The 17199-nt window shown below is 49.1% G+C and overlaps 1 protein-coding gene across 5 annotated transcripts in view; it reads left to right on the top strand.

Annotated features, from left to right (window-relative positions):
- The window catches only part of MSI1 (musashi RNA binding protein 1), a 55558-nt gene extending 38910 nt beyond the window's left edge, over positions 1–16648 (top strand). For 2 of the 5 annotated variants that reach the window (XM_083717558.1, XM_083717556.1), the window contains exons 7-15: positions 5823–5871; positions 7796–7878; positions 8691–8808; positions 9641–9721; positions 10840–10896; positions 13625–13693; positions 13818–13990; positions 15258–15323; positions 16501–16648. In XM_083717558.1, the coding sequence (XP_083573684.1) occupies positions 5823–5871; positions 7796–7878; positions 8691–8808; positions 9641–9721; positions 10840–10896; positions 13625–13693; positions 13818–13990; positions 15258–15299 (672 nt within the window). In that variant the 3' untranslated portion in view covers positions 15300–15323; positions 16501–16648. The remainder of the gene's footprint in view (positions 1–5822; positions 5872–7795; positions 7879–8690; positions 8809–9640; positions 9722–10839; positions 10897–13624; positions 13694–13817; positions 13991–15257; positions 15324–16500) is intronic. The other 3 variants (XM_083717557.1, XM_083717559.1, XM_083717560.1) reach the window with 3 other exon arrangements.
- The last annotated feature ends 551 nt before the right edge of the window (positions 16649–17199 follow it).

Below are 17199 nucleotides of genomic sequence, written 5' to 3'. Positions count from 1 at the left end.
CCTCCCTCCAGAGAAGAAAAGGGCTCTGGAGAATGGGGCCCAGGGGAGCAGCGGGGGGTCTCACCCCCCCAGCAGAGGGATCTGCCCAAAGAGGCACCCAACGGGCAGCCGCTACAATAGCCGCCCGCCGGGGGCTGCCACTCACACTTAGCACTTGCCCGCCTGAACTTGGCGGCTCCGCCATAATCCCGCCTCTCCCCTGCCCTGGGTTTCCATGGACACCGGAGCCTATTGAGGACACACATTTTCCGCCTGTGAAATTGAATGCCCACCCGGTGTCAGGGAAGGCCTCCCTCGTCAATGGGGATGTGCTTGGAGAGCTCGAGGGGGAGGGGGAGGGGGAGACCGGCTGGCCGTTCCCAGGGATGCTCCTGTCCACCATCTTCTTCCCTCCTGGCTTTTCATCCCAGGCTTCTTTGATGCAGTAGAGGAGAGGGCCATTGATGCCTACTAGCTGTGATGGTTGTGCTCCACAGTCTGAGAGAGCAATGCTTCTGAATACCAGTTGCTGGAGAGTGCTCTTGTGCCTGGGTCCTGCTTGTGTGTTTTCTCGTAATGGGCATCTGGTTGGCCCCAGTGAGAACAGGATGCTGGATCCGGCAGGGCTCTTCTTAGGTTTTATGTTCCTCTGCAACCTTGAAGCCTGCCTCCATTTCTCCGGGGCTTAGTGTGCTCGCTGACCACTTTGTGGAAGATTTGGGGTTTTCTTTTGCCTTCCTGTGAATAAAAACCCGGAGAAGTGTATTTCTGTGGCGGTTCAGTTCCTCGGCCTTTGAACTGGAACACAGGGCCCTTTTCTCATCATTATCAAGAACTCCTAACAAATTTTATGTCCTTAATTCAGGGTCTTTTGGTTCTGCAGTCTTTCTCCTTTGAGGGTTGGAATTGTTCCTTCTCTGCTGTTTTATGTGGTCTTCCCAGCCTACAGATTATGTTTTTTAATACAGGAAGACAGTGGTTTTTTAGTTTGGTCCTAAGGAGGGTGCCTTTTTCAAAGACAGAGTTTCCTTTCTACAGTGTTCTTGCCTCTTGTCTTGGGCTTGTTCTTTTAGGGTGTCATTTTGCCATCTGAGCAAAGAAGAATTTTAGTGAGTCCCCAGGAAATCAAATAGGTGATAGTGATGATGATGATGATACCACCATATGTGAAGGAGAACCTCTTCCTCCAGAACAGGACTGAGACCACAAAGCTGTTGGGTGACTAAATGTGCACAGTGTTGTGTAGTGGTTAGAGTGTCTGGCTAGACCAGGGTTCATATCCTCCCACTCAGCTATGAAGTTCACTGGGTGACCCTGGGCCATCCACACACTTTCTGCCTGACCTACCTCACAGGGTTGTTGTGAGGACAAAATATTGGGGACATGGAGGGAGAGCCTGGTATGCCACCTTGAACTCTTCTGGAGAGGGCTCCCCCCAGCCTTGGCAGAATGCCCCGGTGGCACTGGAACTGGGAGGGTTTTGCCCCTGTCCTCGGCACACGTTAATGCCTGCTACCTCGGGGTTAATCAGGCCGGAACAGCAAGTGCCCTGTGCTCTATCCCTCTGCCAGACGCTTCTACTCGAGACGCCCGCTGGTAAAGTGGATAATCTCCTTTTCTCTCTTGCCCTGCTTTCTTTGCCCAGCGCACGTCAATCTTGAAACCCTTGCAACGTTGACTGCCAGGCTTGCCAATTGACAGCGGCCCTGACCCTGAACACAGAAAGCCCATTGTGAGCACCTTCTCCCTCTCTCCACCCCCCCACCTCCTTCATCCTGGCCTGCTGACGTTATGGAAGGGCAGTTTCTGTGTCCTCCTGTGACACAAGGTAGACAAGGAAGCGGGGCACAGTTAGCAATCCTAGCGAGACCCTCCTCAACTTCCTTAGCCTCCTTCCACAGGGATGGAGTCAGGCTTCTGGTCTCAGGCCAACTGAAGGGGCCAGCAACCCAGTTTTCAGGAACGGGCCCAAGGCTGCCGACTGTATAACTGCCACGCTCTGGTGCCTTGGTTCCTGATTCCAGGCTTTCGCCTCCTTGACAGACCTGCTCTTTTGCAGAATCATGCCACTTTTCAGAAGAAGCATGTGGACCGTTTGGTCACTGAACACTCTGAAAATAAGGCAAATATGGTGATTATTGCTGAGGGATAATTCATTAATAGTTACTTGCTTGAGTGGGTCAATGCATATCAGTTTGGAAACAGAAATGGGCTATCCATTTCCAGATAACTTCAATTGGACTCCTCAAGTCAGGGACATTGGCTGGGAAATGTCCCTGACTTGAAACCCTGGAGAGCCACTGCTGGCCAGTGTAGACCAGGGGTAGCCAGCTGTGGTGGTCTCCAGATGTGGTTGTACTGTAGCTCCCATTAGTCCCAGCCAGCCTGGCCAGAACATCTGGCGGTCACCACGTAGGCTACTCCTGCTGTAGACAACACTGGGCTAGATAGACCAATGGTCTGACTCTGTATAAGGTAATTTCCAGCAGTAGAGCACCTGCTTTTCATGCAGAATGTCCTGGTTTCGATTCCCAGCATCTCCAGGTAAGGGCTAGGAGAGACCTGAAAACCTGCCATGCCACTGCTGGCCAGTGTAGAGAATATTGAGCTAGAATGGATGGATGACCTGACTTATTAAAAGGTCCTATGTTTCTGCTTAAAATAAGGTCAATGGTTTCTACATAAATGTAGAGGGCTGCTTTGGCTTGCAGAAGGGATATCGGCTTTAATTTTTTTTTTTTTTTAAAAGAGAGATTTAAAAAGCAAATGACAACCACCCAAAATGGCCCAGCAAGAACCTGTGAGCTTTCAGGAAATAAATGGAATGTAAGGGTTACTTGCAAGTGTCAGCTTGGGTGGGAGGGAATAAGCGGAAGTGGGGGGGGGAAGGGTTGGAAGAAGGAATTAGCCTTCTCAAGATCCTAACAGATTATAGTAAGCATCTTGGATTGGGGAGGGGTGGGAGGGATTAGGGTGGTGAGAGATGTGTGCTGTGAGGTTAATAATACATATTTTTTTTAAACAAACAAACAAACAAACAAACCTCATCCTCCCCTGTGCTGTACAGGGCTGTTTCAGGAAGAAAGACAAGGGGAATATGTATATTTTCCCTTTTCTCACACTGCAGAACCTTCCTGGCTGTGTAGATACCTGCCTTGAATGTGTGATAGAAATGGTTAGTAAAAAAATGCAGAAAGCAAATGTCTTAGGGGTTTGGGGTGGCATTATTAATAATAATGAATGTATGAACAATTGGGGTACAAAATAAAAATAGAAGGAAAAAATTTACAAAACAATTATTTGTTATTATTTATTGAATTTACTGTATCTCCCACCCTTCCTTACACTCTAGAAACAATTGCAATTAAATCCATCTAAAAGCAATTCAGTTATTCAATTGATATTGTGTCCTTCCTCCCAAAGGAGCCCAGGGTGGCATGCATAATAATTTGTTTAAGCATTCTGAAAACAGTTAAAACATTCCAAAAAGCAGTTACGGTTAAAAACACCATTTTATCCAGTGATGTTAGGGTAGCCATGAACAGTATCCTACGTCCACAAAATGCCTGGGTAAACAAGAATGGTTTCAAATTCCTTCTGAAAGATGATAATGAAGGAGAAAGGGTCACCACACTGGGGAGGGCATTCCACAATTGGGGAGCCACCATAGAAAAGGCCCCGTCATGGGTCAGCGCCAACCACCAGTAAGGCCTTGCCTGCTGGCAGTAGGATCTGAGATGGGGGAATGCACTCTTTAAGGTCTTTATATGCTGATATTAACATCTTGAATTTAGCCCTGTAGCTCAGTGGCCACCTCTACAAATTCTAAATAATACAATAAAACCATTTATACACGTGTGCAATTAGTATTCCATAAATGGCTGGATCACATCTGGGAGAAAGCCTTATTCAACAGAAGTGTCTTCCATAGGCATCATTTGGGAATAATCCTCACACCTCACATTGATGTAGAGTCTGAGGGGGACAGTTACTTGTCTAAGTTAGTGGTGTGATCATGGACTGGACTACAAATGCCTGGACTACAACTGCCATCATCCTTGACCTTTGGTTGTTATGGCTGATGGGAGTTGGAATCCAACAACATCTGGAGGCCACCTCTGCTTGAGCTCTGAACTGGGGCCATCCTAACTCATAGCTTTGGTTTCTTTGTTACCCAATGAAAAGATCCTCTACAGTCTGCTTACTACAGTGTACTTGTGACAGCATAGACATGCTGGGCTTCCAACCTCTCCAGCCAGTGTTGAACCACTTGCTTTCCTGGATTTTTAATCCAAATTGTGTTAGAATTCTCCTTGCCTCTTTGGAATGGCATTACAGATGAGCAGCTTACTAAGTGATTACATTTCCAAGTGGCATGTTAGCACTTGATAAGCCATCATCCATGTATAACCGGAGTCTCTGGCCTGGAGGATTTTCTGGATGCAGTCATAATGTTAGTCTATAGGCTCAGTGGCAGAGCATCCTCTTTGCATACAGAAGGTCTCAAGTTTAATCTCTAGGCAGGGCCAGGAGAGACATCCCTTCCGAAAACCAGTGTTGGAAACTCAAATATATGTGCTAGGCGCCAAATGGCTTCTTAAACCACAGCTACGGTTGCCAAAACAGAATGTCCAGTTGCCATTCTGGGGGCAAGACTGCTCTAATGTCTTATTTTTCAAATGATGGACTGACAGTGATTGATTCTTGGTTAAACATCTGGCTCGTTCAGATGACAATCTTGAGCTAGGTTAAGAGCTTTTGAAAACTTAAAGAAGAAAAGTTGCTTGATCCAGGGACAGTCTGCGTATATATTGGCCTATTTCAACCTCTTTTTCTTAATGGTGTCTGCTCCTGCTCAGGCAGCACAGAAGAAGCATTTTGGTTCCAGAAACTCGTTCCGATTGTGCAGATAAAATATAATTGATAGAATTCTACAGGATGGGGTCTGAGGATGTGAAAACAGTCCAGATCCAATGATCTCCCAGGCATGCACCTCCAGATGGTGGAGATGTCAGGCATCATCCTAGTGCCCAGGCATCTTCCCTTGGTTGCAAGTGGTCAATAGCCAGGTGCAAAATGCGTCTGGCACCTGGCTAATTTCAAACACTGCCTGAACCCCTGGAGAACTGCTGCCAGTGTATGTAGACAATACCGAACTAGACGGACAAATGGTCTGATTTCTGCCTAAAGGAGCTTTCTAGGTTACTATGGTTTTATTTGTTTGTTTGTTGAATGATTGATGGCCATTTAGGGCAGTTCCACTTCTTTGGCATTTGGGTGACCAATGTCAATATCCAGAAGTGCCCAGCAAAGGGGCTGGTCTGCCTAAGATTCGGGCAGGATGGGGGCGAAAGGCATGGGCAGCACAGGCTGTCCCAGGACCCATCTCAAGACACCTGGGCACTTGTGGTGGGAATCCTACAGGCGCCTCTCTCCCTTTAAAGAGACAGTGAAACAGCTTTGGCACTTGGCTGCCCTTTCGTAGCACCCCAAACCTACAGTGGTACCTCTGGTTGCGAACGGGATCTGTTCTGGAGGCCTGTTCGCAACATGAAAAGAGCGCAACCTGAAGCACAGTATCTGCGCAGGTGCGCAGCGCAAGTGGCGAAACCCGGAAGTAACCCTTTCTGGTACTTTCGGGTCGCCACGGGATGTAACCTGAAAGAACGTAACATGAAGCAAACATAACAGGAGGTATGACTGTACCTGGATCCAGCTGCCTTGCTTTGCCTGACGATAGGCAGAGAAGACCTAAGGCTTTGGGGGATTAAGTCTGGAAACTGTTCCCTTCCGAGCCCAAACTCAATTCCACTCCCCCCCCCCCCAATCTTTGTCTCTTGCAGGTGGACGACGCAATGCTCATGTTTGACAAGACCACGAACAGGCACCGAGGTGAGGCCCTGTATTTTGAAGAGCCAGGCTTCGGGGTGTTTGATGGGAACCCAGGCACCACTTGCAACTGCCTCCGCCCTCCTGCCCTGCCCCACCCTGCTTGCAGCTCCTTCCCACCCCCTTCCCTCTAGCCTCTTCCTTCCAGATCCACTTTCCTTCGTCAGCCGTGTCCTTTTACCCGACGCGTCCCCTCTCAGCACAGAGGGCTTTTTGTCTGCCTGCTTCCTGTGCCGTGTAACTCTTTGCCAGCGGGGGCAGCCTCTTCCCTTTCCCCTCCCTGGTCACCTACGTGGCTCCATCTGTCTGTGTGTCTTACCTTGTCCTGAGTAATTTGAGCCCCCGGGGAAGCTGACACGAAAGCCAGGAGGCTGCCTCTCCTCCTTTGCCGCAGCACGGGGGGGTTGGGGCTGCGGCGGCGGCGGCTGCTCCCACTACTAGGTCACCTTTTCCCAGAGCCTCCCTTGGGGAGTTTGGTTACAGAGCGGGGAGCCTTCTGCAGGCTGCTGGCAGACCACCACTCTCCTGCGTGGTGGTGGGTGGGTGTTGTGCTGTCCAAGGCAAGACTCGTCCTCTGGGTTGAAGACGACTGATGCTATCCAGCCCGCCCCCCCAGCCCCTAGATGCCTGACTCCTTTGGGAATCAAGAATAGGCCATCCCTGCTTTCATCTTTCACATTTTGTTCCCAAACTGTTTCAACCAACCAGCCTCTTGGTTCCATAAACTCATCTCCATTGCCCCTTACCTTACACTGCAAAGAATAACGGTTTGCACAACTCACTAAGGAATATAACAGCACAATGAAATTCAAAACAGAAACAGTTGATTGCACATTTATTCAAAATCCAGTAAAAACCATTTCGTTTAATGAATTCAGGAAAATGGGTGGACTTGAGCCAGTGATACTAAGTTTTCAAAGTCCGATGGTCATTTACATCCCATGCCACCCTCTTGCCTGCTTGGCACTCCCCTGGGTAATCCACTTCCCACATTGGGAACCACTGGTCTAGGATGCTGCTTGCTTTCCCTGATGTGGGACTCCGCTACAAAATGATTTAAAATAATAAGAAGTTTTTGTTGGTGTTTTCATGCTGCCTCAGCAGAGAGATAAAGGGTAGTTGCTTGTTGATTTAAAAACACATGTGCACGCGCACACACAGACACACACACACACACACACACTGCCTCATATTCACCCTACCTGAAGGGGTTGCCAACTTCCCAGTCACTTCCAGTGCCTGTGACTTTTTAAACACGTTACCATGCGATGTGGTGCCTCCCTCTTAGTGCTGTAAAGGCTTTTTTTTGCCTGCTGGCTTCAGCAGATCAAACTGCTTATGGAGACCCAAGTGCAGACTTAAGCAGGTCCCCCATTGCCCCGCAGTTCCTCAGTCAAGTGACAACACTAAGCCTACCTGTAGAAATACTTTGGCTTTCTGCATGTGGCAAGGTTGAAAGCTATGTTTTGCACAGGAAGCAAATAAATTCCTTTCCCCCCAACCTGCCTGCCTTGCATTCACACATGTGGTGAAATCTGGTGGGGTAGCTTTTGAAAACCTGGTGCCCTCCAGAGGCTTTAGAATACACCTCCCATCAGTTCGTGACAGCTGATGGGAGTTATAGCCCAAGTCCAAAGCAGTAGTAGTACTCCTGAATACCAGTCGCTGGAAACAGCAGATGGTTGAGAGTGCTCTTGAGTCCTGCTAGAGAGCTTCCCCATTAAGGCATCTGGGTGGCCACCGCGAGAATTGGACTACTGGCTGGGCTACTGGCCTGATCCAGCATGTTTCTTTGTATGTTGTGTCTGTGTCTTGACATTCTGACAGGACCTGAGCAGGGTAGGATCCTGGCCTGGCCTTCATTCTGCCATAGAATATGATTCTGCAGCATCTTGACCAGGCCATAACTGCTTTATTTCTCTTTCAGGTTTTGGATTTGTCACATTCGAAAGTGAAGACATTGTGGAGAAAGTCTGCGAGATCCACTTCCATGAGATCAACAACAAAATGGTTAGGGTTGTGGATTCTGCAATGTGTGTGTATATGAAGTGTTAGATGGGTCTCCCTTCCTATCGCACAGCACAGCCACCTGTCTATGATCTATGTGGCCAGTGATTCCTAGTGTTGTCAACTATACGTGCACTGGGAAAACTTGACTAGATTGGAGTTGCTGATTTTTTTTATTATTTTATTCTGGCAGGACTTAACATGTCTTTAAAAGTTGCATGATGGGTGGTCATTCAACAGGTGCAGCCCCCACCACCCAAATATGGGGGTGCAGTGAAGGGGAACACTCCACCCATTGTGTTTCTGTCAGTTGCACCACTTTTGAAGAGCCACAGGAGCCTTGTAAGGGGGAAGAAGGAGGAGGAAGTGGCAATGGGGTTCCACATTTAATAGGGGACGGGGTGGAAGTGAGCAGGAAGAATCCAAGCAGGAAATGCTGCATGCAAAGAACTGTTGGATCCAAACTAGTTTAGGGCAAACTTTTTTTAAAGTTGTCGTGATGGGAAACGAGCCTTTTGTGGATTAGAAAGGACACATAAAAAGAAAATAATGGAGCCGGCTTTGCCCTTTAGAAGTTTTGGACGGCAATTCAAATCGGCCACAGCCAGCACAAAGTTGGGGAATGGTTTTACGGGCATGGTTATGGAAGGAAGGGGGATGCAGCAATTTTTACAGGGCTGGGCTTGAAGAAGGCTCCTCCACTTGTAAATGTGACTCTGGGGTTGTGAAGTGAGGGGTTGCTCTACAAGCTGACATATCCTACACGGTTAGGGGACCTGTCAAACAAGCTGTCTCCTTTCTGTGTCCCATGCCAGGTGGAATGTAAAAAAGCTCAGCCAAAGGAAGTGATGTCCCCCACAGGCTCTGCAAGAGGGCGGTCCCGGGTGATGCCTTACGGAATGGACGCCTTCATGCTCGGGATTGGCATGTTGGGTAAGGACGGCAAAGGAGCTCTTTTCAGCTGCCTGCGCCCCCTTACTCTTTCTCTCTCTGCCCTTATTGCTCTGCAGCAGACAGCCTGTGTTAGGACCTGTGCCGAGTTGTGTAAGGATCAGCTCTCTGATGTCAGAGGTCTTGTGATGGGGGTAATACATTTGGGCGGGCGGGCATTTGTCATCCTACACTGCCCTCTTCTGGCAGAATGGGCCCACTGCAGATAATTCCAGTGCTAGAGCAAGAGTTTCCCCACGAAGGAGGTACACCTTCCCCTACAGATTAAAATTTGACACACACATTGCTCTTGCACATGAAGAGCATTCCTTCTGCATGGTGCAAAAGTAAGAACTGCACACACTGTTTCCTGTTTAAAGGAGGTGAGGCGCTGCCAGAGCACTTAAATCATGCAGAGGTGCAGCACAGAGATTCACTCCACTTGAAGGTGTTTCGAACACAGCACAGGATCCTTTAATGACTGGACTAAGTAAACATGTGCCAAAATATTCTGTTCTTCTTGTCTTAACTTTTCCACAAGGGCTGTTTTGCCATAATTTTGTTGTGCCGACTTGTCAGAGAAGCAGTCTCTTAAGTTCTTCCAGTGTCTCATTATTGTGAGCCTGGCTGCTAGTAGAGGACAACTTATTAAAGGTTTGAACTGTAAGTGAATATTGTCTCCCATAAAAAGATTGAGGAGAGCGAGATTCGGACATTTAGAAGATCCCTCCTGTTGCCTCTCATGAATGAGGGACTCCGGAGGGTGAATCTGGTGTGTGTGTGCCTTGCTGTGAAATAATCTAACTTTTCTCAATGCTTTTGTCTCTGAGAACAGGTTACCCAGGTTTTCAGGCTGCCACCTACGCCAGCAGAAGTTACACGGGCATTGCGCCTGGCTACACTTACCAGTTCCCTGGTACGTCTCTCTCTCCCTTTTCTCAGTTGTTGTGCCTTTGTGCTGAGGGTGGGCTCCCTAGTGACCCCAAAATTCATCCCTACAATCCTGGCGGGCGGTGGAGGATGGATGACAGACCTCAGTCCCAGAGTCCTATTGCAGCCCATGAGGACCTTCAGCCCTTGGAACTCTACCCTAGCCACACACCCTCTCCCTAGTCCTTGGGACTCTGATAAGGCTTCATTCTCATCTGGATGGAGATAGAGGGGATCCATGCGAGTGTGTGTAGAAAGTAGCCTACGGCACAAAGATAAAATTCACACTTGTTGCTCCGCCCACTTTTGCCTCTGGCCCCACCCACCAGCAACATGTGCCCCCCGCCCCCGGTTGCCCAGATGGGAATGTGGCCCTATGGCTGAAAAGGGGATTCGCTGCCTCTTCTCTAAACTTTTGCCAATTGTCTCCACTCAAGAAGGAAGTGAGAGAAACCTCTGAGGTTTTAACAGGAGCAGGATGCTGATGTTGTGGTTCCCTCCTTGGTCCCCTTCTCCCTGGAAACTTGTTAGTCCTAGAAAGGGCAGCTTGCAAGCCTCTCTCTCTCTCTTAATCTGTTTTTCTAAGCCCCTCCTTCCCTCCCTGCTTCTGATCCTCAACACCCGCCTCAAACCCCCTCCCAGAGTTGTCGCCTTCCTGAAAACCGGAACACAAAGCCCTCAACCGCACCATCTAAAAGCTGGATATTAATTGAGACTCTCAATCAAAAATCTAACGGGCTCCAAACCTAAAGGAATGAAAAATAATTTGTTACTTCAGTTTGGGGGGGGGGGTGGGATCACAAGAAGCCTGCGAGGCAGGTCACTGCTGCTGTTTGCAAAGGGGGAAAATCCTTTGTTTAGGCGGTCATACTGAGCCAGGGCATCTGGTGCCGGTTTTTAAAGCAGCGATGCGTCTTTTCTCACCTGCTCCCTACTCTATCAAGTCCAGGCAGCAACTCTGAGGATTGGCCTCGCCCAGAATATTTGTGCTTTCTGCTGTTGCGCCTCTTCTCCCCCCTGCCCCTTCCGCTCTGTTTGCTGGATCCTCTCTTTCGGGGACGAAACTGACCACATTTCCTAAGTTGTCTTGCCTTTCGTTTTTAGAATTCCGGGTAGAGAGGACCCCCCTCCCGAGTGCCCCAGTCCTCCCTGAGCTGACAGGTCAGTCCCACCGATTTCCTAAACCTTGCAAAAAGCTGGAAGGGTGGGGTGGGGGCACAGAGATTTGGGCGGCTCCAGCCCAGTTACCGCCTCGCAGCTTGTTTTGGGGGAGCGGGTGGGCGGGAGGTTGGTAATGACCCTCGTTTCCTTTTCCATCTGCGTGAAAATTCAGGCTCTTGCATTGTTCTGCAACAGCTCCACGTTCAGGGAAATGCGTTTATTGTTACATCCTTACTTGAAGGGCGCAGCCATTTAACACCACCGATAAGGCACCCACCCACACAACCCTTTTGCTCTTTCTCTCGGCGCTTTTTCACCAAGCCTCACTCTGCAAAGCATAACAGAGACACCGCTGGTCAGAATGAATGTTGCTGGTCTGCGTGGAGCGAGGAGAAAAGGGGTCGCCTTTTTCCCAAGTGTGGGGGCCTTCAGCCCTCCCTGTGTTGGCTGACGACTCTGACTCCCATCAACCCCAGCAGCCAGCATGGCCAATGGATAGGGCCAAAGGGAGCTGTAGGCCCGGAGTTTCCCCCTCCTCTGTCTTCTACCAAGGCAGCTTCACATGTTCGTGGGCAGTTTGGAAATCCCTGTTCTGCTCCAAATTCTGGTGCCTCCTCCTAGAACTGTGAACTACTTAGCCACGCTTCCTGCATTGCAGGGGGTTGGACTAAATGACCCTCGGGTCCCTTCCAGCTGATTCTGCTGCATTTTTCCTTACTCTTTGCCTCCCCTGAGAAAACAGCCATGCCAATGCTGGAACGGCACATCACTGTTTCCCCCTATTTTTCTGGAGATGGAATGGGGTGGAATTTTTTTGGGGTGCTCCTCTCCTGCACCCACTGTTCACAAGGGAGCAGAGGGCACCTTCTCCCCACCCTCCTCCTCCTCCTCCTCCTCCTCTTCCTCCTCTCTGAGTCTAATGCCTCCCGCCGCTTCCTTCCCATGGCCCTTCCGCCCTTTGGCCTGGCCTCGCACTTGCATTTCAGGGCGCACCCCCTGCCCCCCGCTGCCATTTCCCCAAAGCTTTGTAGAAGCTGCCATGTGTGTCTCCTGCCCAGGCAGCGCTCTGCTGTTCCTCTCTCTTCCTGAGCTAATGGACTGACAGGCCCGTCTCATCCTCCGTAACATCCCCTCACTCGCCACACTTCCCTCTCTTTCTTCTGAGGTTTGGAGCTTCAGGGGTTGGGGAGACCGTAGCCTACTTCATGCCACAGCTTTCCAAGGTAATTTGTTATAAGCACCCAAGGACCCTGCAGCACAGACATTTGGATACCATAGGTAATAATAATACAGTCATACCTCTTGTTACATTCGGTTAAGGTTACGTCTTTTCAGGTTGTGTCCCGTGGCGACCCAGAAGTACCGGAAAGGGTTACTTCTGGGTTTCGCCGCTCGCGCATGCGCAGACGCTCAAAATGACGTCACGCACATGCGCAGAAGCAGCAAGTCGCGACCCACGCACATGCAGGCGTGGGTTGCGTTCCGCTTATGTTGCGAACGGGGCCCTGGAACGGATCCCGTTTGCAACCAGAGGTACCACTGTAATAATAATAATAATAATAATAATAATAATAATAATAATAATAATAATGCCTTTCCCCAGGCTTAAAATCTTGCTGCTTCTGACCTATTTTATTTTCTTAACGTGGGTATCAAAAAGCTTTATTCCATTGTGGAACCCTCCCCGAGATGGCGTCTGTGTGGTTCTCAGGTGGTCATCCGTACAGGCCAGCCTGACCTGAGCCAGATCTACTTAGCTTCGTCAAGTTGGTGGCCTCATGTGCCTTCAGACGACGGCCACAGTCTGGAGCTGACAGGATGCTGAATCCAACCACGCTGGCTATCCCAGGTAGACCACAGTTCAAGGTCGCGTCCACACCATAAAGAGCTATGATACCATGGCCTCCCCCCTCCAAAGAATTCTGGGAGCCATGGTTCGTTAAGAGTGCTGAGAGTGGTTAGGAGACCACACCCATTCCCCTCCCAGAGCCGCTACCCCCTAAGTGGTTTAACAATCAATCTCTTTTCCCAGGGAACTCTGGGAACGGGAGCTCTGTGAGGGGGCTAGGGGGTCTACTTTTTTCCTAGAAAAATAGAAGCCATGAAGCTGTTACAGTAAGTGCCACATTTTTTAAATTACAACAAAAGAAGTGCTGGTACTGCCTGCTCCTGAGTACCTCCTGGGGGAAGCCCTGCCTCTAATCACTCTCAGCACCCTTAACGAACCACAGCTCCCAGAATTCTTTGGGGGAAGCCATGCCTGCTTAGAGTTCTTTAAATATATGCTGTGGCTGGGACCTTGGAACTGCTGTCTGCCTGGTGCAGGGAGAGCCAGCGTGGTTGGAACTCTGCCTCTTGCCAGCCCCAGCCAGTATGACCCAATGGACTACAACTCCCATCATCCCTGGACCAACATTGCATCATGTTGACTATCCCTGATGTAATTAAACAGTGAAGTGGGAGGAAACCTATGAAAGCTTCCGAAGCCAGCAGAAGCCATCCCTGAGATCTAAGAAGAGGGATTATTCCCTGAATGGAAGGAAATTCTACTTCTCAGAGACCAGGGAATACCTGTGACTCCAACTCCCATCAGCAGGCGAGGGTCACCACCTCCCCCATCTCTGGCTCATGGGCACTGGGTGCTCTTCAGATTCACCAGCCGCCCACTCCTTTACCACCCCTGCGGGGAAGCCCAGGCCTGCTCTGACGTCTCTCCCTTTCCTTCCAGCCATCCCTCTCACTGCGTATGGACCCATGGCGGCGGCAGCAGCGGCGGCGGCTGTGGTGCGAGGGACAGGTAACTGCCGTGCTCCCTGGGGGGTGGCCACCTTGCTGGCTTTGGGGAAGCTCTCTATTTGTTCTGGGTGAGGGGTGGGGCGGGGGGACAAGGGGGCCTTCATTTTGGCATCTTCACTGGCTAGTCCTGCTTCCTCCTGTAGGGTCTACCCCGAGCCGCACCGGTGGATTCCTGGGCACCACCAGCCCCGGGCCAATGGCGGAGCTTTACGGAGCAGCCAATCAGGATTCAGGAGTCAGCAGCTACATCAGCGCAGCAAGTCCCGCCCCGAGCACTGGCTTTGGCCACAGCCTAGGGGTGAGTGATCAGCAGGAGGGCCCCATGGGGTGGAGCAAGGAGCTCTCTAAAAAGCAGCCTCCCCCAGCCTGGTGCCCTATGGATGTTTTGGACTACAACTCCCATCAGCTCCAGCCAACACGGCCATTTTGGACTGCAGCTCCCGTTGTAGCTGTAGTCCAGAATATCTGGAGGGCACCAGTTTGGGGATGGCTGAATTAAAGGATGTGAAGGGCTAAGCAGGACCCAACAGAGCCACTGCCAGACAGGAAAGGCAGGCCAGTGACTTAGTAGCATAACATTCATTTATGTTTGTTTTTTAAAGAAATGTCGGGACTTCTTTAGCTTTGCCTGAAGCCATATATGCTTCAGTAACAATCATAATTATTGAGTACTGCTAAAGCATGTAGCATTTTTTTAAAAAAGCACTGTGCATATATTAAATTATGAGACTGTCCCTGCCTTCCAGGCTCGCAATTTAATAGGTACAGCACGTAAGGAAATAGGAATGCGGAGGGAAGAGGAAAGCAAGCGTTAGAACAGCTGCTTTTTCACTGGCCGGTGGATGGGGCCAAGTTGGTCTCCCCATTGCTATGATTATCTTCTTAGGAGGCAGTATGTGCAGCCCTGCCAGTGGCGCTTTCTGATGACAAAGGCTAGAGTGCTCTGCGCTTCAATTCTGCAGCACCAGATAACTCATTTGGGTCATTTGATGTATTTATTTGTTCATAAAATTTATATGCTGCATGATTGCAAAACAAAAAACCCTGAAAAAATCACACTCAAGGTGGTTTACAAAAAAGAACTCTTTTTTTTGTTCAATATTTTACCCCCTTAAGGAGCCATTTTTGTCAGTCGTGTTATGAATTATGTGTGTACAATAAAAATAAATCATTTTTTAATTTAAAAAACAACAGCCCCAGATTAAAATTTTCATCATCATTCTACGTATCTGGATAGGCCTTTCCTTAGCAAAAACATTTTTAGCAAGCGCCAAAAAGAGTACAAAACGAGGCACCTGCCTGCTGGATGTCAATAGGCAGGGAGTTCCAAAGTGCTGGCACACTGAAAGTTCCATTCCTTACAAATGTGGAACGAGAATTTTGTGGCACCTGTAACAGTTCCAGTTCTGCAGATTGAAGCAGTCAAGACAGCACATCTTGCAGGTTAACCTGATATAGTACACACACATACACACACACACACACACACACACAAATATGGTACATTGTGAGTGTTCAAAGCTCTGCAGATAATGTCCAATCAATGTCATGTCATTGTTTTGAAGGGACCTTTGATTGCAACAGCGTTTACTAATGGTTACCACTGAAGCTGAGGACCAAGGAAGGAGGAGGTAAGATGACCAATGGGGACTCGGCTTCCACAGTGTGCTGTTCATAGGTCTGTCCTTGAAGACAGTTTTAGAACTCTTAGTTGAAGTGTAGGGTGAAGTGGCCATAGTCCAAGATATTAGAGGGGATGCCTCCTCCCATAGATACCTATCTGTACTTCGAAATCAAGTGGTAAGACCTGGGATGGTTCTCTGCATCTTCTGGCTTTAACAGAGGATTGGGCAAATTCATGCTTTCAGCGGCTAATAGCCATGATGGCTGTGCTCCGCCTCCGTAGTCTGAGGCAGCAATGGTCCTGAATTCCAGTTGCTGGAAACCACCGGGGGGTGTGTATGTGAGAGAGATGCTTTAGCACTTGTGTCCTCCTTGTGGGGCTCTCACAGCCATCTGGTTGGCCACTGTGAAAACAGGAGGTTGGACTGCATGAGCCATTGGCAGACTCTTCTTATGTTCAGAGCCTGTTTCCTCTTTTCTACATGAGGGGAAAGGCATGACCGTTGACTTGACACAGATGCTTGGCTGTGTGAGAAAAAGTCCTTCCATTTGTCTCTCATGGGATGTTCCCATTGTGGAGTCTAGTATTATGTTGGGCATTGTAAAGGATTCTTTAGCTGTGCATTGCAGGGGGTTGGACCAGATTAGCTTTGGGAGTGCCTTTCAGCTCTACGCAAGTGGCGCTGTGGTCTAAACCACTGAGTCTCTTGGGCTTGGCAACCGGAAGATTGGCGGTTCAAATCCCCGCAACGGAGTGAGCTCTCCTTGCTCTGTCCCAGCTGCTGCCAACCTAGCAGTTTGAAAGCACACCAGTGCAAGTAGATAAATAGGTACTCCTGTGGCAAGAAGGTAAATGGCATTTCCGTGCACTCTGGCTTACGTCACAGTGTCCCGTTGCGCCAGATGCAGTTTAGCCATGCTGGCCACATGACCTGGAAAGCTGCCTGTGGATAAACACCAGCTCCCTCGGCCTGAAAGCGAGATGAGCGCCGCAACCCCGTAGTCGCCTTTGACTGGATTTAACCGTCCAGGGATCCTTTACCTTTACCTTTTAACCATTGTAAGATTCTACAAGAAGGTGTGCTTACACACTCTTGAGACAGCTGTGAATGCAAAATTCTGGGGAGGCTAACCTTGCATGATCATTCCATAATTTCCATCTCCCCACACCCTTTGTTCTTGCAGATTCCCCAGTGAGCAAACCAAGGACAAGCGACCTGGAGGATCCGGCAACACTTGAGGGATGAGCCAAGATTTCATTTTTAGTAAATAAAACTGCACACTCGTGGCTGTTTGCTGGGCTTCTCCCGGCCTGCCCTGATCTCTCCATTGACCAGATCTTGAGCACTGGATTTGAACGCAAGGAGATCTTGTCTCCTCTTCTTACTAATAACCGCTGACCGTTTACACTTCTCCCCAAACCCTCCACCCCGACGATTCTTCTTTTATTTATTTTGTTAGCTTGTTAGCTTTTATTTTTTAATCTTTTTTTGGGGGGAGGGGAGGGAGAGAGGGGTGCTGGGGAAGGAGGACAGAGGAGGTGTGAAGTCAGTCCTCTCATTGTCATTGTTTTTTCGTTATTGTGGTTCTTTTTGCTCTTTTGCAGAGCCTCTCAGAAGAACCGTTTTATGAATTTGGATTTTATTTTATTTTTTGTGATTGTGAGTAGGGGGTAGCTTTTATTGAGGAATATTTTTATTTGGCTTTGAAATCTTTTTGTTTTGTTTTGTTTTTAGATATATATTATATAAATATATATTTTGGGGGGCGGGCAGTGCAGGAGGAAGGAACAGGACTTGGTCATGAGAAAGCAAAAGGTTATCTTGGAAAGGACGTATTGCGATGTCAAGTGAAGGCAGTTCCAAAGGGTAGGCAGAGAGCAGG

The sequence above is a fragment of the Podarcis gaigeae genome (genome assembly GCF_964106915.1).
Source record: "Podarcis gaigeae genome assembly, chromosome: 16".
Taxonomy (NCBI): domain Eukaryota; kingdom Metazoa; phylum Chordata; class Lepidosauria; order Squamata; family Lacertidae; genus Podarcis; species Podarcis gaigeae.
The sequence above is the reverse complement of the archived record's forward strand: the minus strand, read 5'-3'. Positions and strand labels throughout refer to the sequence as shown.